The 22,832-nt window shown below is 46.1% G+C and overlaps 1 protein-coding gene across 1 annotated transcript; it reads right to left on the bottom strand.

Moving 5' to 3' along the window:
• Positions 1–3,930: 3,930 nt before the first annotated feature.
• Positions 3,931–22,615, bottom strand: LOC143276168 (serine/threonine-protein kinase Nek7-like). The gene is made up of 9 exons (XM_076580594.1): positions 22,560–22,615; positions 20,494–20,676; positions 19,331–19,393; positions 18,933–19,043; positions 16,960–17,068; positions 15,622–15,729; positions 8,054–8,148; positions 5,668–5,781; positions 3,931–4,511 (listed from the first exon to the last, which is right to left on the bottom strand). Exons 2-9 carry the CDS (start codon positions 20,665–20,667, stop codon positions 4,353–4,355), a joined length of 933 nt encoding a protein of 310 aa, XP_076436709.1. The 5' UTR covers positions 20,668–20,676; positions 22,560–22,615; the 3' UTR covers positions 3,931–4,352.
• Positions 22,616–22,832: the final 217 nt, after the last annotated feature.

Below are 22,832 nucleotides of genomic sequence, written 5' to 3'. Positions count from 1 at the left end.
CACATGCATCAAAGAACAAAACAACAGTGTCTTCACAAACATTTCTTCTTGGCATTGCATTCTCCCAGTTTGGACAATGCAGTTAACAAGTGCACAATATCAATAAAGGTGCAGCTGAACTGTAATAATTAAGTTGCAGTTGAACTGCAATCACATGAACAGTAACAAATAACATGTACTGCTCTTTTTCTATGAACAATGAAACACTTTTGGGAGACACTGGTGATTGAAGTGGCGTGTTGACATCTAAGGGACGCCATTACCCCCATATGCTACCACTGTGTATACACATACCTATAATACATCTGCAACACACACACATTCATGGACATACATACACACACATGCACAATAACAGACTCAACTGTGTGAAACACCACACTGACTGATGTTCAAAGCCTCCCCTGCCCATGCAACCTAGACAAAGCCTACAAAAATGCCCAGCTTTCTCTCTGTCTCTATTTCTATCAGAAAAATCAGAATAAATGGGAAATCCTACAAAGGAACTAGCACAAAGATCATTGAACATAACCAGCTGCCCTAGTGAAGGGGTTAGCGTCGCGAACTGACGGCTGGGAAAATGCAAGTTCGAATTCTAGCGGAGGTGGGTTTTTCGGCCCGTGGCCGGCTCCTACCCAGAGTTGAGTGTGCTGTGAGCTTAAATGGGGAGACTGGAACCATATAGTCAAGTATCATCCACTTCAAGGATGCGTCTTTGGGTGTGTTGCTCTAATTACCTGACCAAAACTGCAAGTGTCTGTATCTCTTGGACCTGGTTAACGCCGGGATATCATTATGACAGGAAGCGTAGAGTACAGCCTTGTCACGAAGTCCCAAACCAAAATGGACCTCCATAGCAACATCGTCATCGCTATCCTCCTCCTCCTTCATCATCATCAATATAAACAAAACAGTCTCAAAGTCTGTGGCCTTTCATGCCCTGCTCTCATGGTGACCTCAGTTTCGATACCTCTCCACTTCCGTGCTTGGGGTGAGTCCTGTCTTCGGTGTCGGCAGATTCATGAGGGGCTGTTGTTTGAGGGACGTGGTGGCGGTCTCCACTCTGGGAGGGATGCTCACTCAGTCTGGCTCCGTGACTAAGCCATTATTGTCGTTAGTAGGGGGCTCAGTAGGTGGTGTCCTAAGTACGTTAAATCAGAACAGGCACCACTGAACACCACCAAAGTGACTCAGCAGCAATGCAGTGTCTCCTCTGGTGTGTGGCCTCCTGGTGACCTAATATCGATGGTTCAATGCGGACTGCCCACGCTGGAACTGTGATGGACGAACCCGGGTGTGGCCGTGTATGGGGGAATCTAAAGAGTGGCGTACGAGTAATGTCACTGAAACGGAGCAGATGATGGGGCAGCAAAAAAAACAAACAAAAAACCCCAACTCTGAACATACCCCCACTGTTTAACTATGTGTTCTGAATGCCAAAGCCAAATATAAGATGCAAGGCATCTATCGGATGCCATGCGTCAAGCATATCTTCAGGTTTATTCCACTTCCATTTTCATCTTTCAAATATATCTGCTGTAAACTCACTCTGGACGATGGAACGCTATAGCATTCCTGACGTAAGGCTGCGTTCCGGATGACGGAACGCTTTTGTGGTTTTGACAAATAAAATTTTTTCGACATTTTCCTCATGGGGTAGCATAAAAATTGCAACCACACCGGGCACTGCAAACAAATCCTACAAAAATGTCCAGCTTTCTTGAATGGAAAGTTTCTTCATGAGGTTCCGTAACTATACACTCGTTGATGAGCCGTTGACCTTGGTACCCCACATGACAAGCTAATTACATATGTATCAAAAATGGCGTCGCAGGCGATACAAGTGGAAATATCTGGAGCAAACTTGATCATGACAGTAGCTTTTTACTGCTGCTGAAGTGATTGAAATGCTTCAAATTGAAGGTTTGGGCATACGGGCATACACACAACGTGAGGAGAGGGGTCAGTGGGTCAAGTACAGTGAGTTTCATTCAGTTACTTTGTGTTGTGTATTTTTTGTGATTTTTTTCCTAACCCTAACAAATGGGTTTTCTGCAGAGGAAAGCAAGGGAGTAAACTATTCGTCTGAAGTGAGTTATGTACCATGGTTCCCAACTCTTAACAGCTTTGTTGTTGTTTTTTAAGTATTTCACTTCAAAATAACTTCAAAGAAATACCCTCAACTAAAAGTATTCACACATGAAAATAATCTAATCTGACGGCAAAGCCATGAAGAATGTTCATCTTTTCTCTGCAAAGATTGCTTTCCTGAAAGAAACTAGACGAGTTGTATTTTTTAATTAAAATTTTGCACACAGGGCCTCCTCTGGTGTGTGGCCTCCTGACAATCTAGCATAATAGCTCCCTGTGGACTGCCGGCACCCAGACGATAGCAGACAGATCCAGGTGTGTCTGTGCATGGGGGGGATTCAGAATGTGCAGCAAGGGAGTAGTCCCACTGAAACAGTGGATGTTCAGGAAGAAAAAAAGAAGAAAAAAAGGGGGTGGGGGTGCGGGGGGTGTTGCATCCCCAATCATCCCTGTGCAGCGCCTTAAGGCCTGAACATCAAAACAACTGACCCACCTGTCCCAAAGCTGTCTTTTTCCAAATACAGTTTAAAGACTGGTACACTCTGAAGACTGAACAGTACAGTTTTCAGATTCACAAACTGACTAGTCATGCTAATAGTGCAGATCGAAAGAGCTACTGCTAACCTTTACAGTGCATTACCAGCTGTGTTCTTCTTTTGTGATGCTATCAGAAAAACCAAACAGCGACTGACTAGACACTGAAGAGGAGAGAGGACGGAATCAAATTTTTAGAAGACAGTGGCAGAAATTCCAGAACTCATTAAACGTGCATTTTGGGAACATGATAACTATTCGTCAAGAATTTTCAAACCACACAAACACACCCTTTTCTGGAACTTGAATATGTCTTTCTTTCGTGATCTTTCCCTGATTGTAAACAGTCAAAAAAAAGGAGGACTGCTGTCAATTTGAAGATGGCAATTGAAATGCAGTGCATGCATGAGGTGTATGGAAAAATGCCGGAAAACCCCAAAAGACAAGACAGTTAACTGTTTTATAACAATATGTCCTGATGCAAAAAAACAAAACAAAACACTCTTGTATCATTTAAAAGTAATCAGAACCCATTATCAAATTTTGAATCACTGAGATTATCAGTATCACTAACTACACAAAATGCAACACAGCTTAATTTTGAAATGATAACCAAATTTGGTCCACTTCTTTCCAAAAGAATGTGAAAGAATTAACAGTGCAAAGAGGACAGAGAAATGCTAGACCTCACAGCTTTACTTCCATCCTGCGCACAGTGCAACAGATTATTTGATCGCCCTTTATACTCCACACACTAAAATACTACTGTATAGTCTCTGACTTCTGATATAGGGCTGACTTCCACATAAATTACCGGAATGTGATTACATGTTAAACAAAAGATTTTTCTATAGAGCAGATTATGGCTCCAAATGACAGATTCACATATGGAATGTCTTCATTTCAGTAAAAAGAAAAGATTTCTGCCTAAGATTTGAGGAAAAAAAAAAGGGAGGGAGGGGAGGGGGGTGGGGGAGGGGAACTGGGGGGATTATTTGAAGAAATGAATTTCAGCTTTTGCTGCCAAGGCTATTAAAAGAGACATGGGGAAATCAGAGACTGGGTACCCACTACTACTACTACTATTATTACTATCATCATCCTTACTATCTGTTAATAAACCACTTAACAGAAAAAAAACACAACAACATAAAAAAAAACCATAAAAAACTGTCACCTCTTATCACCGAGCAAACCAAACCTTTCTTTCTGAACTAGTGATTTTCTTTTTTAGTTTTATCAACTATGTAAAAAGAAAAAAAAAAGTTTTTTCAGGAAGATGAAACACTCAAAACCACAGAGCAGACAACAGCAAGAAGGTACAGTTCTGAGCAGGTGAAAAACATGTGACAAGCCGACAGACCCCACAAACCATAACTTCCAATGTGGTGACCTCTGAGTGCAGGAGACCAGAGGTGAGAAGGCCAAAAGTAATGGTGAGAATGCCATAAATTAAGTGACAATGAAGCAATGGCAAACCAGATACTTCTCACACCACAAAATCGCCACAACTGCCAAAGTTCACATACATCAACAGCTCAGAAAAAAAGAAAAAAAAAGAAGAAAAAACCATGTGTAACAGCGCTAACCTCTGTACACACACGGTGGTCAAGGTCAAGGTCAGGTGAGCAGAGGTCATGACCCAGGACAAAGGTCGTTGGGGACGGCTGCTGATTGTGTGCCACACGGACCACACGGCATTTCGCGGGGCCCCGGGGACGATGCGGTCACAACTGTGTCTGAGGGGTGGGAGGGGTGGGGGGCGGGGTGGGCTGGGCCTGGGTGTTTGTTCGAGCTCGCATCTGCTGGGCCACATCGTACACGTACTCCACCGTGGGGCGGTGCTCGGGGTCAGGATTGATGCAAATGGCCACCAGCTTCCGCAGCTGGCAACACAGACACAAAAAATCATGAATTTCTATGTAAAATTCTGTCTAATTAAGCATGCCTACCGTGCTTTAAAGAGATAAATTGGGGAGAGAAAAAAAAGTGAAGCATGGGTGCATGCTATGAAAACAAACATCAAGCATCATCAGAGAGGCCCTGACATGGTACCCCCCCCCCCCTACCCCACCCCTCCAAGGGAAGAGAAAGAGATGCTGACTGAGAAATGCCTGGCCAAGTGACCTCCAGGTATACAGCAAGAAGACAGACCTTTCCTGGAGCCAGACAGAGGCAAAGGCACAGGACAAAGGAATATGGTCTCATGGTGACAGCCTATACCCCAGGTAGGGTGAAAGGCCCGAGTAAGGAAGGAAATCATGATTCATAAGCAGTCAGGTGAGGAAAACGTTCACAGACACAATGTAGTTGTTGTACCAGGTATCCGTCAGTCTCAGAAGGCTATGCAGTTGTGCTGTGGGTGATGTCCCTGGTGCAGCATCAGCTGTGCTTTGACAGGTCTATTCGAGACTGGCAATCTCTCCCACCTTTGCACAAAGTCTGGTGCTGGTCTGTCTGTCAGACTTTGGGCCTCCTTACTTGCCGTTTTGCCTCTGAATGTTGGGCAAGTTGAGTTTGGACAACACACTATGGGAACCTTAAACTGCTGGAGTGATGGGAAAAAAAGAAAAGAAAAAAAGAACCCCGAAGACTCAACCAGTAAACTGGATATTACATTCCATCAATGCCAATCATAAAGAAGTTGAGGGTATCCTTCTGACACACATTGTCCCTCCGTCTTTCAGAACACAGGAAACTGTTCAAAATAAGTACACTGCCAAAGGAAAGCAAACCTAAAGAGATCCAGAATATAAACTAGTTTTCTATAACCAAATCACTTCTGTATATAAGTTGAAATTGTTCATTAAAGTCACTACGATGCTCACTATGATCATTGAACACTTTAGTGACAGCCCAATATGTATTATGAAGAATCTCATCAAATGAGAGGGCGAGAAATGTGTGTTGCGCATGTGTATGCATGTAATTGCATGCTGTCTGCACACATGAATTCATGAGCATGAAATTTCCATGGGTTCCCATTCATTCTTTAGAAACCTCCCCCTCTGAAATACTACTCAAAGGACCAACCCCACTCACCTCCTCAGAGTAGCAGTCGGATGGAAGGGGCGGGTAATCACACTGCTCAATTTTCTTGCACAAGGAGTACAAGTTCATCTTGTCCCCATAGAAAGGAGACTGTAGTGCTGCCATCTGCAACGACAGGAGCAATAACTAGATGAACAAGAGAAAATCCTGCAACGACAGGAGCAATAACTGGATGAACAAGAGAAAATCCTGCAACGACAAGAGCAATAATTAGGCGAAAAAGGGAAAATCTTGCAACACAGGAGCAATAATTAGGTCAACAATACAAAATCCTGCAATAAAGCACAAAATGGATCCACAACCCCACAAGGAAGCATGGGTCTTGGGTTCAATTCAAGCAACGACCAGGATTATTATCCCTTCTACTTGAAAACTTACATGGTGGTCTGGGTGCTAGTCTTTTGGAAGGGATCACAAATTGAGGTCCAGTGTGCTGCATGCTCAAAATTTACAAACTTTCTTTCCAAACCCTGCTAAAAAAAAAGATCACAAACTTTCTCAAACCCTGCTAGAATAAAATTCACAAACTTTCCCAATTCCTACTAATAAAATTCATAAACTCTCCCAAACCCTGTTAAAAAAGAAATCAAAAACTTTCTTTAAAGTTCACAAATTTTCCCAAACCCTGCTAAAATAAAATTTACAAACTTTCACAGTTCCTGTTTAACTCTTTCATCCCTGCAACACGGTTTTCCGGTTTACAGGAATTTTACCCTTCATTCCTAGAGGCCGGAAAACCATGCAGCAGAGAATTCCCCCTTTCCTTCCTGCAGCCCGGAAAATCGGTTTTCGCGGTAAGCGCTTTGAACTTCCCGCGAGTCGCGTCATCAGCACGCATCATCTATCCTTGACCGGGTCACTAGCGGGGCAGTGTTTATGAGTGGAATGGATGCCAGATACCCCCCTCCCCCTCCCTAGGCTGTGGGAAAGTGGGCGCCACTACATTCTTGCCAATGTGCTGTATAGACACACAGACACAGAAAAATGGAATGTGTAGAAAGTTCGGATTCTGACCAGTTTTCTGATGATGAGTTTTACAACGCTCTATCAGATGATGATTTCGATCTGTTTCAAATGAATGACAAGGAGAGAGTACAATTAGCTGTTGCTACAGAAGCACAGATAGTGGGTGATGAAAAGTTCAAAAAGTAACAAGTGTGAAAATTGTGGTGTATATTTGTGCAGTAACTGGCATGACTGCTTCAAGGTATCGCACACTTGTCACCTTTGTGTAGCATATTTCGTGATGACTGTGAAACAGACATGCTTATTTGGACACAGTATTGTTTCTGAATTGTTTTTGTTCAAGAACTGTGTAGATAATGATCTGATTCTGGCTCAGTGACTGCTACTGTAGTGAAAGGCATAATGTATTCTCTTTGAGACAAAGTTCAAATCATTCATGTGATAAGGACAATAGCAGTGACAATTGTGACAATTTTCATGGATATGACTGGCAGTGTGGCAATGAGATACTTATGAGGCACTACTTGGTGAGTACCTGCATGATGTGCATACTCTGCAAGCAAAACACTGTCCTGCATGTGATACATACTTGTATGCATTGTGTTTGACCCCACAGTCACCTGTTTTACACCTGAGTGTCACCAGATATGTCACCCTATAGCGTCAACAGGGTCATAGACAAATTCTCACATCAATTCTGTATTCAACAGTATATGACAATCTTAGTGTACTGTAATGAGCCGCATTGCCGTAAGCCTCAAAAATAAGTACCCTGCTTCATACTTTCTTTCTCTAAATCCAGGAATGAAGGGAATATACGTATAGTAGGAATCTTGGAACAAGGGGGGGTAATTGCTCATAGAAAAATGGGAACGAAAGAGTTAAAAAAATCATATACTTTCCCAAACTTTGCCTTAAAAAATTCATAAACTTTTATCAACTTGAAAACACACCTTCACTTCTCTCCAAACCTTTTCTTGGCTGCATGAACCCTGTTCCACGTTCAACAACTGATTTCACACACACACACACACACACACACACAGAGTTTGTGTGGCTCCCTACAATGCCCACCTTCACCCTGCTCCTACTGTCTCTCTCTCTCTTCCAACATCATACATACAATTTTGCCAGCACCCTTCCACATCCATGTACATATACACATGCGCTCTTATATACAAACAAACAAGAAAAAAATGAACTGACATCGCAGAATGGATAGGAAAACTATTTTCAGAGACCCAGGCACCCAATGGCTCTTCACAGAGTTAAGGGAGGAAGAGGAAGAGGAGGAGGAGGAGGAGGTGAAGAAGAAGAAAAAGAAGAAGATGACGATGAGAACAATGAAGAAGAATAATAAGAAGAAGGTGGAGAAGAAGAAGGAGGAGGAGAAATATCAGAAGTAACTTACCTCATACAACAGACACCCCAGAGACCAGATGTCAGACTTGAAGTTGTAGCCGTTTTCATGGATGCGTTCTGGAGACATGTAGTATGGAGTTCCCACTGCAACAGTCATTGCAAGACTGTTGCATTTTTTGTTTTTTTTTGTTTTTTGCTTGACATGTACTTCTTATGATAAATAAGAACATTGCACACACTCACCCTCTCTCACACTCACACACATATAGCAGGGATTCATCTGAGCATCAAACAGTGGACACTAGGGTGACAGCTTTTGAAAATGACTGAAACGTTTTCAATCAAATCAGCCCCATGTTAAAACAATTTTTGCCAAATCAGAAATAGCAGTAAACATTTATGACAAAGATACAACCAACAGGAGGAGTTTGTATTATACTCCATGTTTGGTGTTTACATATACTTACCATGTCAAACTGATGCAAACTAGGCCTATGGTTTGCTCTGTTTGGCCAAATTTCGCGCGGCTAACAGTGAAAAGACGCCCCTCTTAGTCTGGCCCGCTCTTAGCCAATCAAACGCCTCTAACAGCTATAAGCGCTGAATCATTCCGTGGCCATGAATGAAAATGCCCCATGAGAACCACGGCGGAGACGCGGGGACGGACGGGCGGGCATTCGAGTTTGACATGGTAAGTATATGTAAACACCAAACATGGAGTATAATACAAACTCCTCCTTTTGGTGTCATATACTGTACCATGTCAAACTGATGCAGAATTTAAAGCAAATGGAGGAGGGCAACGCCTACTGGTTCGTATGGGGAGCCCTTGAAACTGAGACGGCAGTGTTAGCCGCGACAAAGGAAATCCCCTTGGAACCGTCAGCCCTGGTCATACGGAAATCCCGGAGGTAGAAGTTGATGAAGGGATTCTCCGACCGCCAGAAGGCTGCCTCCAAGACATGCTGCAGTGGTACCGAGTGCTGGAAAGCAGCCGAAGTAGCTATGGCCCGCACTTCGTGTGTTCTGGGATTAAGACAGCTGAGATCCTTGTGTGCATGAGAGTAGGCTCTACGAATGACTTGGGAAACCCAGCGGGAAATGGTGCCTGCAGCGATATCTTTCTTGTAATTCTCATTGAGGGAGATGAGAAGGCGCCTCTGAGAAGAACGCCTATGGCGAGACCTATTGCAATAGTATTTGAGGCACCGAACGGGGCAGAGATGCCTATCTTCATCATCTTGTGCCAGAATATCCGACAAAGGTCTGACCCTCAGAGAGGGGGAAGGGACCTCGGGGTCTTGGTTCTTAGCCAGAAACTCTGGAAGGAAACGAAGAGTGATGGAACCATCTCTGTGGAATGCTAGATCTTGTGGCAGACCACTAAGACCATGAATCTCACTTCTACGACGGCCCGTGGCCAGCAACAGAAGGAAAGTGGTCTTGAGAGTGAGCAGGTCAAAAGGAATAGTCCCCAATGGCTCAAAGGGCTGTTTTCGAATGAAATCCAGCACCAGGAACAAGTCCCAGAGGGGCACTCTTCTGGGATTCCTAGCTTCCTTCAGAGAGGCGCCCCTAGCCACTTCTCTGAGCAGGAAATCAGCTTCAAAAGCGGGACCACCTAGCTGTTTGATAGTGGTACAAATGGCAGACCTGTACCCTCTCACAGAACTAGCAGACAGGTTGAGAACCGAGGAGCAGTGAGCCAAAAAGTTGGCCAGCTGCATGCTCGTAGGGTTAGTAGGGGGAATGTTCTGAGCTGTACACCAACTCAGCCATTTCTTCCATCGAAAGTCATACAAAGTCTCTGTTCCCTCCCTCCTGGCTTTGGAGACTATGGAGAGGAGGTCGGAGGAGGCACCCCCCTTGGTCAGCGCGGCGGACACAGAGGCTGACCGAGGGGTGGAAGACTTCAATGGTGATGCTGACAGATCCGCCCGCACAGCAGCCACGCGTGCAGGTGGAGCATTTGAGGATTGGAGTGAGGAATGCCCGAACGAGGCTGCCTCAGCAGATGAGGTTTGGTTTCCAGTTCCAGTGGTGGAACATGTGTCAGGGACTGAAGGACCGGAAACCAGGGCTGGGCTGGCCATTTCGGCGCAATGAGGATCATCTGCGGGCGTTCCAACCTGGCTTTCCGTATCACCTTGGACAGGATTGGAAAGGGAGGAAACGCGTAGGCAATCAGACTGCTCCAGTCTAGAGAGAGAGCGTCCACTGCCCATGCTTCTGGGTCGGCGACTGGAGAGACGTACGTGGGAAGTCTCTTGCTGAACCTTGTCGCAAAGAGGTCCACCATCGGCCGGAACCACTGTTCCCACACTCCTTGCAGGGTGTCCTTGTCCAGGGTCCACTCTGTGTGTATGACACTCTTGGACCTGCTGAGAGCATCTGCCAAAATGTTGTCTTTCCCTGCTATGTGTCTCGCTGAAAGTGCAATGCCCCTGCTGTGGCACCAACGGAGGAGAGCCTCGGTCCGCAGAGAGAGGTCTGCCGAGTGCGCTCCGCCCCCTTTGTTCACGTAACAAGCGACTGTTGTGTTGTCCGTGAACAAGCGAATGGTCTTGCCTTTGGCCTCCGCTATGAAGTGCTGGAGAGCCCTGCGAACTGCCTCCAGTTCCAGAACATTGATGTGGCATAGGCGCTCCTCCGGGGACCAAGTCCCTGCTGCATGGAGTGAGTCCATGTGGGCTCCCCAGCCCATGGAGGAGGCGTCTGTGAATAGTGCCACCTGAAGAGTAGGTGGGGCTATGGGCACCCCCTGTGTCCGAAGAGGGGTGGTTAACCACTCTGATGTCACCTCGAGGAACCACTCGCCCAGACATATCCGGGTATCCCATGGCTGAGTGCTCTGGGACCACCGTAGCCTGAGTGCCCTCTGAAGAGGGCGCTTGAGAACCCTGCCCAGAGGGATGAGAGGTGCCATGGACTCCATCATGCCCAGGAGGGAAGACAGTGTCCGCGCCGTTGCTTGGGAGGAATGGCGCAAGTGGTTGAGGAGGCCTGCCAGACGGTCCCACCGATCTGGCGTCGGAGAGACTATCATGGACCGCGTGTCGAATCTCATCCCTAAGAAGTCGAAGGACTGGCTCGGGGACAGATCGCATTTCTCCTGGTTCGTGATGAAGCCCAGTTGGGAGCACAGGTCTAGAAGTCTGGCTGTATGACTCTGGCACAGAGCCTGTGACTGGGCCAGAATAAGCCAGTCGTCCAGGTACACACAGAGCCGAATGGACTCCGACCGGACGATTGACACCAATTCCCGCACCACCTTGGTAAACAGGAAAGGGGCAAGGGACAGACCAAATGGGAGGGCAGAGAACTGGAACACTCTGTCCCTCCACACGAACCTCAGGTACCGGCGGGATGCCGGGTGGATGAGGATATGGAAATAAGCATCTTTCAGATCGATGGACGTCGCCCAATCTCCCTGTTGCATGGTCTCCCGAATCTGTGCCTGTGTGTCCATCTTGAATTTCATCTTGGGGAGGAAACTGTTGAGGGGGGACAAGTCCAGGACTGGTCTCCACCCTCCGGAGACTTTTGGAATCACGAACAACCGGCCGTAAAAACCGGGGCCCGGGTCCGAGAGTTGAGATATCGCCCCTATGAGGAGTAGGTGCGATATCTCTTTCTCTAAGACGCTCTCCTGCTCCATCGAGCTGGGCACATAAGGAGGAGGAGTGGATCTTAGAGGGGGGCGGTCCCCCACCCAAGGGAGCATGTACCCCGACTCTAGCACCGACACAATCCAGTCGTTGAGTCCCAGAGCACGCCACTGATGCGCGTGCCGGGACAAGTTTCCTACTTGGAGGGGCTGAACGACTGGCGGTGCTGAATCGGGGCCCAGTCATTGGGGGTGCTGCCTTCTGGCCTTGGGCATGGCCGGACGGCTTGGACGGCCATGAGGTGGTTTGTTCCTCTGCCGCTGATTCTGAGCACGCCGCTTTGGCTTAGGAGGCGAGGTATATGGAGGAGCCCTGGTGGCGGGTCTCTTCAAAGGCATAGAACCCTGGCGCCCCTGGGAGGATTGGGCTAAATATGAGGCCACCTCCCGGTTTGTCTCTGCCCTGTGGCTGACAAAATGCGGCGCATACTGGCCGAAGAGGGAGTGCTGCTGTGCTGGGATGGACCGCAGAGCAGCCCTCTCCTCTACTGGAATGTTAGAGAGGCGGAGAACAGCATCCCGCCGCGCTAGCACCGTATTGAAGTGAAGGCTGGTAGCTGCGTCTGCAGCTGCCGTGAGACCAGACGCTACTCGATTGCCAAAAGTGTTTAACCTCGGGTCTGAGAAGAGGCCAGGCAGGCCAGGGGAAGGAGACTCCGTGTCCTGCTGAACTGGACGTCGTTCCCACAGCTCATTGGCTCTGTGGAGGAACGCGTCAAAGAAGGTATAAGCCGTGGACACCTCGAGGAGGCAGCGGCGGGCCAGTTTGTCCCACTCTGCAAATGTCTTAAAGGGAAGAGTAGCTGAGGTGGGGAAGGTGGTGCGCTGTGAGACCAACATCCTGTCCTGCGCGGAGGGCTCTGCTTCCCTGTAGGCAGGGTGGTCCTGTGTGTACCAGGACCACACTCCTCCCTTGGAGGGATCTTTAAGGAACTTGCCTGGGGCAAAAGCGCCCGGGACAGAGAGTGACTCCCTGCCTGGAGGAGGGATGGAAGCAGCACCCCTGACGGTGCGGGCTGGCTTATTAAGCCACTCCTGAGCCATTTCTGGCACTCTGAGTCGCCTTGTGGTTCTGGAGTTAGAGTCACCTGACAAAGTTGCCTGAGGGACTGATTCAGCATGTGTGACCCTATTGGGGAGGGTCAGTTCGAGCTCGGCAAAGTCCGAGTTTGGTTCAGGCTGGTCCCTAGGGAGGCGTGGGCTCCATCTGTCGCACTGGGATGGGGGCGAAGAGTGCTCATCTGCTTGTTCGTCCTCATCCGAAGACAGGGGCTGTCCTTCTTGTTCACAGTCCATCCCCTGTTGGGTGCCATCCCAAGTGGATGTACCCACGGGGGCGTCCTGTGGGCTGTGGTCAGCCCAGCGGGATGAGCTGGGGCGATCCCGAGCAGGGACCCTGGTCTCCTCTGTTATGTCCTTGACACCTGAAGAGGGTGGGGAGTGTGTGGACCGTAGGTCCAACCATGCTTGGGATGGTGGGTGCCACACCTTCTCAGAGAGAGCGTCCCTGGACGCCAGAGGGACCCACGAGTGCTGTGAGGGGACGAACACCCACTCATCTCCTTTTAGGACCGAGGGCTGGGTAGGTGGGACCAGCAGGCTCCCACGGGCTGAGCGGGGTCCCTCAGCTGCCGTCGGTCCTGAAAAGGAAGCCGTAGTGACCGTGGCGGTCACCTGCGTGCTGACAGAGGACCTATTCGAGGCTGTAGTGTTAACACTGGTCGAGGAGCTCGACCTGCCCAACGAAGAGTCAATCCCTCTTGTCGGGGCTGTGTGTGTCACTCTGTGGTCTGTGCTGGGTTGGGTCCGGTGGGGAGCGGACCAGGGGTTAGTCCCTGGTCCTCCCGGGAACCCAGCATGCACCATAGGTGCACCCCAGTACGGGTAGAATGGGGGATACCACCCGTGGGCACCAGCCATCCCGTGACCCCAGCCCCAAGGGTCACTGGTGCCTTGACCTCGTTGAAGGGAAAAGCCTGGCCAAGTCGGAGGGAGGTCAGGTCCGACTTGGGTGTCAGACAGGCCGAAAGGCCGGCGGTCTGACTGCCCGGAACCGCCTGACACGCGCGGGACTCCCCCAGCAGGGGAGACCGGCCGGATAGCGGGGAGACCTGCAGAGCAGGTTGCCACGCGCCCAGAATCCCCTCCCGTGGGGAGACTGGGGTGGCTTGGCCCGGGGTGGGCTAAGTGGAGGTCCCCCCCCGGAACCAACTGTTTTTCTCCCCCAGGAGGAGGTGGGGGAGGGGGGTCGACCGAGGAGGGAGGAGGGGGAAACAGCACTGGGGCCCCTGAGGGCCGTCTCCGTGTGGGGACCCGGATAACGGCGGGGGGCGGCCTCCCCTTGGGAGTCCGCACCCAGCCGCGAGTTCCCACCACCAAGAGAGGACGTGCTACTCCCCCTTCCACCCGCCTCGCGCTGGGACACTTCGGGAGGTGACGCTCGAATCCCTTTCCCCCCGGTCCCCTTCATGACCGTTTTATCGGGACGAGCGTCCCCTCCGCGATCAGCGTCTGCAGACGCATCGCCGCGGTCCCTATCGGGAGAAATCATGAGCTCCGGGCCTGGGAGAGTCTCTTGGCGAGTATCTCTGCCAGCATCATGATCCCTGCCTTCGTAGGATGGCAAACGAGGCATGGTACCGCGCGTAAGCACCCAGCGAACAATACGAACCCCAACAGAGAAAGGAAAGACAGAATCGACTCAGAGGTAGAAAATACGAAGAAATCGAGGGGGCCGAGTCGAAACGAGTACACAGAATGTAAGCACAATACACATGCAAGCCGCATACAACAAAATAAGGCCAAATGAAAACGCTTAATAGCCAAAAAAAGCGTTAGACGAGACAGAGCGAAAACCTGACAAGATGGCGTGGAGAGCCTTGGCCAAAGGAAATGATTCAGCGCTTATAGCTGTTAGAGGCGTTTGATTGGCTAAGAGCGGGCCAGACTAAGAGGGGCATCTTTTCACTGTTAGCCGCGCGAAATTTGGCCAAACAGAGCAAACCATAGGCCTAGTTTGCATCAGTTTGACATGGTACAGTATATGACACCAAATCCTATTTTCTGCTTCCATGGAATTACAACCACTGCTGAAATTATTTCAAGCCCGTTTTAGCAGCTTACTGCTCATTCTGAAGGTTTACTTCAACTCTTCATGTTCCAAGGAACTAACTCTGACAGTGACAGTCCATCCTACAACCAAGCCATTGAAGAAAAACTTAAATTGTTGTGGCAATGTATGTTCAATTTTGTGAAGCAAAGGCCACCCAAACCTAAGGCTTAACTCTCTCTGGACAACAGAATGTGTGATCATTCCTACATAAAATGTATTTGGATTCAGACGATGGAATGGAATAGCATTTTCCAAAAATAAAAATTCATCACGTGCTGTACATGTGATTTTGTGATTAGCCAAGCAGAGTGTGCTATTCTGGGTCATTCCATAACCGAATGGCATGATTGGCCAGCCTGTCATGTGTGGCCTGTCTCGCACACACACTGACAAAGCCACTGACTGGTCGCCTGCACACACACACACACACACACACAGACTCACACGCACACACACAGTCACACACGCACACAGTCCCACACACACACACACAGACACAAACAGTCACACACACACACACACACACTCACACATACACACAGAGTCACACACACACAGAGACTCACACGCACACACAAAATCACACGCACACACACAGTCACACACACACACACACATACATACACTCACACATACACACAGAGTCACACACACACAGAGACTCACAGAGTCACACGCACACACACAGTCACACACACACACACACAGTCACACACACACACACACAGAGTCACAGTCACAGTCACAGCCACACACAAACACACACACACACACAGTCTCACACACACACACACACACACACACACACACAGAGATTCACACATTGTATTTCACCCACCTAAGGAATGGGCGGCAGTGGTTTTAGAGCTGAAGAAGCGGCCCAGCCCCAAGTCTCCCAGCTTCACCACCCCCTGGGCTGTGATGAACACATTGGCCGGCTTGATATCTGCACAGGAATTTTTTGGTTTTTTAACTTTTTGTCGCTTTCGTCTCTGCTCGGTTGACAGGCGCAATAGCCGAGTGGTTAAAGCGTTGGATTGTCAATCTGAGGGTCCCGGGTTCGAATCACGGTGACGGCGCCTGGTGGGTAAAGGGTGGAGATTTTTACGATCTCCCAGGTCAACATATGTGCAAACCTGCTAGTGCCTGAACCCCCTTCGTGTGTATATGCAAGCAGAAGATCAAATACGCACGTTAAAGATCCTGCAATCCATGTCAGCGTTCGGTGGGTTATGGAAACAAGAACATACCCAGCATGCACACCCCCGAAAACGGAGTATGGCTGCCTACATGGCGGGGTAAAAACGGTCATACATGTAAAAACCCACTTGTGTGCATACGAGTGAACGCAGAAGAAGAAGAAGAAGTCTCTGCTCGGCGACTTGGAGTGAGAACACCACAGTCACCGTACGTCGACTTGTTGGGATAACGCTGCTGGTGCCGGTTGGCTACTTGAGCATTTCAGTTAACAAACTTGTGCTCATCTTCAATAAATAACACCAAACATAGCCAGCACTTCCTACCACATGTACTGGAAACACCCTTCTCATTGTTGAACCAGCTCTCGTACGGTTTGAAGCGATTTTCAGCAGATTTTTAAAACTTAGTTTGAACAATGGTGAGTTCTTCAACCAGTTCAGATTGTAACAAGCAGTCTCGATTTAGACCATGCTATACAGAACAGCAAGCTGCAAGTCTAACTGAAAGTCAGCTGGCAGAAAATGATTCTGCTGCTGACAGTGACAGTGGAGAAGAGTCTGTACCACATGGCAGCGAAAAAATAGTACCCTACATTCCCACTGGCTGCTCTGCTGTACAGCCAGTTTTCAGCCCTACTGTGCAGCTGACTAAGCTGGTGAGCCGGGGAAGGGCACAACGGAGAAAACATTCAGAAAGAAAACCAAAGATGAAAATAAACTAAACATAATGACACATAATAGATCATCTGGATTAATGATCCATGCAAATATAAGGAAAGATATCTATCCCCCCCAAAAAAAATGTACCATTTGCTTGCATGCTTGTGTGGTGCATGCGTGTGCATGTGTGTCTGTGCAAGCTCATGTGTGAGTGTATAAATACCAATAAAAGAAAGATTCATGCATACACACACAGACACACACACACGCACATACACAAACCCTAGCCTATCCTCAGCACAAGTCACATGACTAACCTCTGTGCATGATACGTTTTGAGTGCATGTGTTGCAGGGCACTGCAGATCTGAACAAAGTATTTCCAAATGGTCTTCTCTGGAATGAGCCGGTATTGTTTCTTGAAGTGCTGAAAGTCACCATCATAAATAACTATCAGATATCAGAATAACTCCATGATCTCAGTAACAGAAATCAAGTGCGGTGAAGTCTGTGAGACACACAGATTACATGCAGAACAGTAAAATTTGGCTCACAACAAACATGATAAAATCAAATACAAAGCAGTCATGGAGAAGCAACAGAGATGTAATCATAAGTGGCTGCATCTTTCCTGAAAAAAATAAAGTCTCTGAACACCTGATGACTGCTTTTAATGCACAATTTCAATGAATACGAGTATAAAAGTGAGTGTAGCGAAGAGAACAGAAATATCAAACAAGAAATAGGTCTGTTATCACGGGCACAATACCAAAATGGTTAATACACTGGATTCGCTATCTGATGGTCCTGTGTTTGATCATGGTGGATTTATGGTAGAGATTTTTCTGATACCCCAGGTAAACATGTACACAGACCTTCTAGATTTTTAAATCGCTTTTGCGTGTATACATCATCAGCTCATCATCAGCTGCCCCATGGCGGTTGCCGTTGGGGCGCTACAGATGACCTGTCAGCCAGTCCTCTCCATCCATCCCTGTCTTTCGCACATTTGACCGCCTCACTCAGCTTCAGTCCTGTCCATTCTGTGATGTTGTCTTCCCATCTCTTCTTCTGTCTTCCTCTCTTCCTTCCTCCTCTGACTGTTCCCTGGAGCACTGTCTTGGCAAGCCCCTCTCCTCTTGTTACGTGGCCGAACCATTTTAATTTGCGCCTCTTGATGGTGGTGAGAAGGTCTTCATAGGGACCAATGGCTTGCCTTATTCTGTTTTTGACTTCCTCATTGGTTATGTGGTCTTTATAAGAGATGCCAAGCAGTCTTCTGAAGCATCTCATTTCTGAGGCCTGAATCCTCTTCTCCAATTCTGCTGTAAGGGTCCATGTTTCACAAGCATACAGGAGAACTGAGTAGATAAGAGAACGCATGAGTCTTATCTTTGAGCTGAGCTTGACTGCCTTGTCCTTCCAAATGGTGTTCAACTTGGCTAGTGTTGCAGCTGTCATTGCAATTCTGGCTAATACTTCAGGCTTGGACCCCTCATCTGAAACTATTGCTCCAAGGTATTTGAAATTCTTCACGGTTTCAAGCTTTTCTCCGTTGGCAGTGATGTCAGTTTGGATGCCATTGTCATTGTTTGTCATCAGTTTTGTTTTGTTTGCACTGATTTCCATGCCGTAAGCTGTGGCGGATCTGTCTAGTTGCCTGACCAGGTTCTCCAGTTCTTGTTCTGAGCCTGCGAGTCCGTCTATATCATCAGCAAAACGCAGGTTTGTGATTGTTCTGCCACCAATGCTGACTGTTCCTTGGTGGTCTTCAAGTGCATCTGTCATAATTCTTTCAAGGAAAACATTGAAGAGTGTCGGCGAGAGCAAACATCCTTGTCTCACTCCAACTGGATACACATTCAGGTCAAATACACTCATAATAAATCTTGTAATCCATGCTGGTGTTAGGTGGGTTATGGAAATACAACCTTACCCAGCATGCACACCCCAGAAAACAGAGTGTGGATACCTATACAGCAGCCTAAAAATGGTAACACATTTAAAAGCCCTCTTGCAGACATGACAGAATGTGGGATTTCCAGCCAAAGAATGCAGAAAGAAGACAACATTGTTACTCTTCATAGCACAAGCAACAATGGTTGGAATATAAACCTCTGCCTTATAACTAACAGCACCTACTTCTTGCTCAATATCAAATCTTGTTTTTAACATAATGCATCCCACCAAACACTCTACTAAGATGAATAAATTTACAAATTGTACAAAACACTTAACTCCCCCCCCCCCCCACACACACACACACCCGCACACAGTACACCAACACATACCCTGATCATTCGCTGCAGATCCCCTGCATCTGCCAGTTCCAACACAATATTCAGCTCATTGTTTTCTATGAAAGACGCCAAATACTTGATCACATTGGCATGGTTCAGTTGCTGCACACAGGAAAAATAAATAAATGATTGTTGTATGATTTTTAAAATAAATTCCATATTCATGAACCTGCACACACATGTGCACACTAACACAACATATGCATGTGTTCATACCACACAACTGAAACATACAGTGACAGACAGACAGACATACACTCACACACACACTTTACACACACATGCACAAATGCACACACACACACAACAAATGTGCACAAGTAGTTATGAACACTCACTCACTCAGACACACAAAAACACAAGAATATGTCAGCATGAAACCCTCTTACCTTTAGTAAATCAATCTCTTTGATACAGTCTTGTCTGGCTTTAGCATCCATCATCTCAAAAATCTGTAAAATGAAATACAGCACAGAGTGATAGAGTCACTTTTGTTGACACTTTAGACTAACTACCTTTCAAATCATGTGAAAATCAGTCGCTAGTAAATTTTTTATTAAATTTTTTAAAATTTCTTTTACAATATATGATGATTGCTTGTTCAATCACTTCCCTCAGATGTAAAACTTGACTTTTCGTCTCCACTCTGGAGTGGACACTCAGACTCAGTCTGGCTCTGCAATCAAGTGGTCCCTGTCATCAGAATGGGGACTTAGCAGTAGTTTCAGTTTAAATTTCAGCTTCAAGGAGGTGCCAAAGTGTACGGACTGATCCATATATGCTACACCACATACACTGTAAAGAACAAAAAACCTAAAAACAAACAAAACAGAAACCACTTATAGTAGGTGTCCTGCATGTGTTGAATCACAACAGACACTACTGAACACCAACAAACCAACTCAGCAACAGTGCTGGAACTCCTCTGGTGTGTGGCCTCCTGTCGACCTAACACTGATAGACTTTCTCTGTTGACTGGTGGTGCTGAGCTAGACAAATCCATGTGTGGCTGTGTGAACTCAGGATGAGTGTCAAGGGAGAAATGCCACTAAAACAATACTAATGATGGGGCAACAACAGCAACAAAATAACATAGAGTAATATTTGACTTTCAATAGTTTTATGTTTCAATCCTACTCACAACTGCCACATCAAAGATGACATCTGATGTACACAGCTTACAAATACAAGACAGTGTTCATCACCAGTGCATGTTCCTGATAGACATGAAGACAAGTATCAACATAGCTGAATTATTACTCTCCTGTTTTATAAGTTCATAACATGCAGGGTTTAACAAAGTATTACAATTATCAACACAGAAATTGAATAAGATTATCAAAATATATCTTAAAACTGGGTCACAGGCTGTTCTATGATGTACTGCTCTAAGAAGCAAGCAGAGAGAGTTTGAACGGGCAAAGAGATCACTTTTCCAGTTCAACAGAGAGATGTTCAGTCAAACCTTGGTTTAACACAAGATACAACAGGCAATGCTTTCTTATTTTCAGTCCAGTGTTTTTCAAAACCTGCAACACAAAATGCTTCTCACCTGCACTTTCTTGAGTGCCACAATACTACCGTTGTGACGACAGCGTGCACGGTAGACCTCAGAAAACTGCCCCTTGCCAATCTTTTTGTCAATGACAAAGTTGTTAAGGCTGTTGTAGATGTTATCGTCAGATCCGGCGGCCCCATGATCAAAGTCCATTTCTTCATCTGCCATTGTGATTGTCTGCAAAAATGTATAGAGCGGAACCTGGATCAGGTGATGATGATGATGATCATCATCATCATAGGAGTGATAAAAGCATTATATATAGGCTTACAACCTAATGATATCATCTGCAAAAATGTGTACAGCAGAACCCTGATGATGAGGATGATAATGTTGACGATGATGTTATTGATAAAACATCATAGGTTTAAAAATATTTGCCACTGTCTGCAAAAATCTGTTCAGAACCTTGATTATGGTACTGATAATGTTGATGACGATGCTGTTGACATGACTGATAAAACCACTGTACGCTAATATGCCAAGTGGAAAAAATGTGAATTGTGGGGTCTTCATCAGTTCCGGAGGAGGAGGAGGATTTGGATGATAACAATATTACAGGCTTAAAACCAACCTCCAGGCAAAAGAGGAACAAATGACTGGCTCAGCAACCACCTCAACCCACAAGCCGAAAGAGATGAGAATCAGTTTTTAAACAACTAATATTATAATTTACATTGTGATAAACATGTAACATCAATATGATGAATAACAAATAGATCAATTTTACACAAGTGTGTGTGTGTGTGTCGCTGAGTGAGTGGTGTGTGTGTGTGTGTGTGTGTGTGTGTGTGTCTCTGTGTGTGTGTGTGTGTGTGTGTGTGTGTGTGTGTGTGTAGTTGCTCATTTTCTTGCTGTTCATATAAAAAATTCAATCTTTAGTTTATTCTGATTTATCATTGTTTAAACACACACACACAGACACATACGTTAACACACACACACACACACATACAAATATATATATATATTAAATGATTAAATCTCTATTTATCTTAAGTTTTTGCTAAAGCAAAGGTGAAACATTACACACACTAAATGTCAGTTTGGTCTGAAGAAAAGCACTGCAGTCCCAGTCATCTATCTCTTGGCTTTGTCTCGCATAATAAATGAATTATCATGCATGTGATTTTCACTCGAATGAATAAAGATGTAAACTCTCTCTCTCTCACACACACACACACTAAAAAAATAAAAAGAAAAGAAAAAAAGAACAAAAGTCAGACTTCACAGTACATTACTAATTAGTGTCAAACACTCCTGGGCTCTTTATGCCAATTTCAATGAAACTTTATGGAAACTCACTTATGAACAATACTATCTTGCAAGTAAGACTGTTCAAAATATACCTCTTCAAGCTATTTTATGATATGGGGCAAAATCCAAAATGACAAATAGAACAATCTGTTTAAACATAAAATTTTGTTTTATGACCTGTTGTCCATTTCTTAAGTTTACCACTTAGCATCAAGACATAAGTATATTATATAATCACCTTAAGTTGCTACTGATATGTGCTTGAGAACAATAATTCGATTACAAATCAATCAAGTAACTTTTTATTATTCTTCTAGTTCTACTCCCATCTTGAAAATTCCACACGAAGGAACGAATGAAACAGAAAATCTCTCCTTTTCTCTGACTGTCAGTTCCAAGAATGACGGTAGGTTCTAAACAATTCTGTTGTTCATCTAACATTGACCATGAACTGCTAAATTGCTGACGTGCTCCTGGTACTGTCTTGTTTAATGAGGTGGACACCGTTTCCAGCAACTGAAAGACAACCGAAGTAACACCTTCGTCACGTCAAAATTGAACAGTTAATCTTTAGCTGTCCAAAAGCCTTGGCATTTCTCTGGTCCAAGCTTCACTAAGTGAACAACAGACGTGGTGAAGCAGCAGAAATCAGAATCGAATGATCGGCCACCATATTTGTTGACATTGCCGACTGCTCACAAAAATACCAGGAACCTGCATATTACAACGCCTGACCAATACAAGTGCTACAAATCATCAACACCATCATCAAATACACACATTATATTCATAAATAAACAAACCTTCAATTCGGACGGCTTAATTCGATTCAGATAAAGGTGCAAACCAAGTAAATCGACCAGACCAAGTATTCGGAAGTAATCAGTGCGCATGCGCAATTCTGAAACTAAGCAAGGAAGTGGGGAAGGCGTACGGTATGAGAGGGAGGGGGTTCAGCATCAAGATCAGGATCAGGATTTGGGGCGTTGTTATATATACAACTTAGCCATTTTTAGCTTTTTATGCCCCTTCAGTTTTTACCCCTTTTTGTTGTTTGTCAGGTCATTGACTAGCTC

Source organism: Babylonia areolata, chromosome 31 (assembly GCF_041734735.1).
Source record: "Babylonia areolata isolate BAREFJ2019XMU chromosome 31, ASM4173473v1, whole genome shotgun sequence".
Lineage (NCBI taxonomy): Eukaryota > Metazoa > Mollusca > Gastropoda > Neogastropoda > Buccinidae > Babylonia > Babylonia areolata.
Note: the sequence above shows the minus strand (reverse complement) of the source record. Positions and strands in the feature narration are given on the sequence as shown.

What these genes read in the sequence shown, in the direction of transcription:
- LOC143276168 (XM_076580594.1), bottom strand. Translation starts at nt 20,667, where the DNA reads ATGGCAGATGAAGAAATGGACTTTGATCATGGGGCCGCCGGATCTGAC. An exon ending in TGGCACTCAAGAAAGTGCAG is followed by an intron (nt 19,394 to 20,493) that starts GTGAGAAGCATT and finishes TTCATTTTACAG; the next exon opens with ATTTTTGAGATGATGGATGC. An exon ending in CACTGCCGCCCATTCCTTAG is followed by an intron (nt 8,149 to 15,621) that starts GTGGGTGAAATA and finishes TGACTGTTGCAG; the next exon opens with TGGGAACTCCATACTACATG.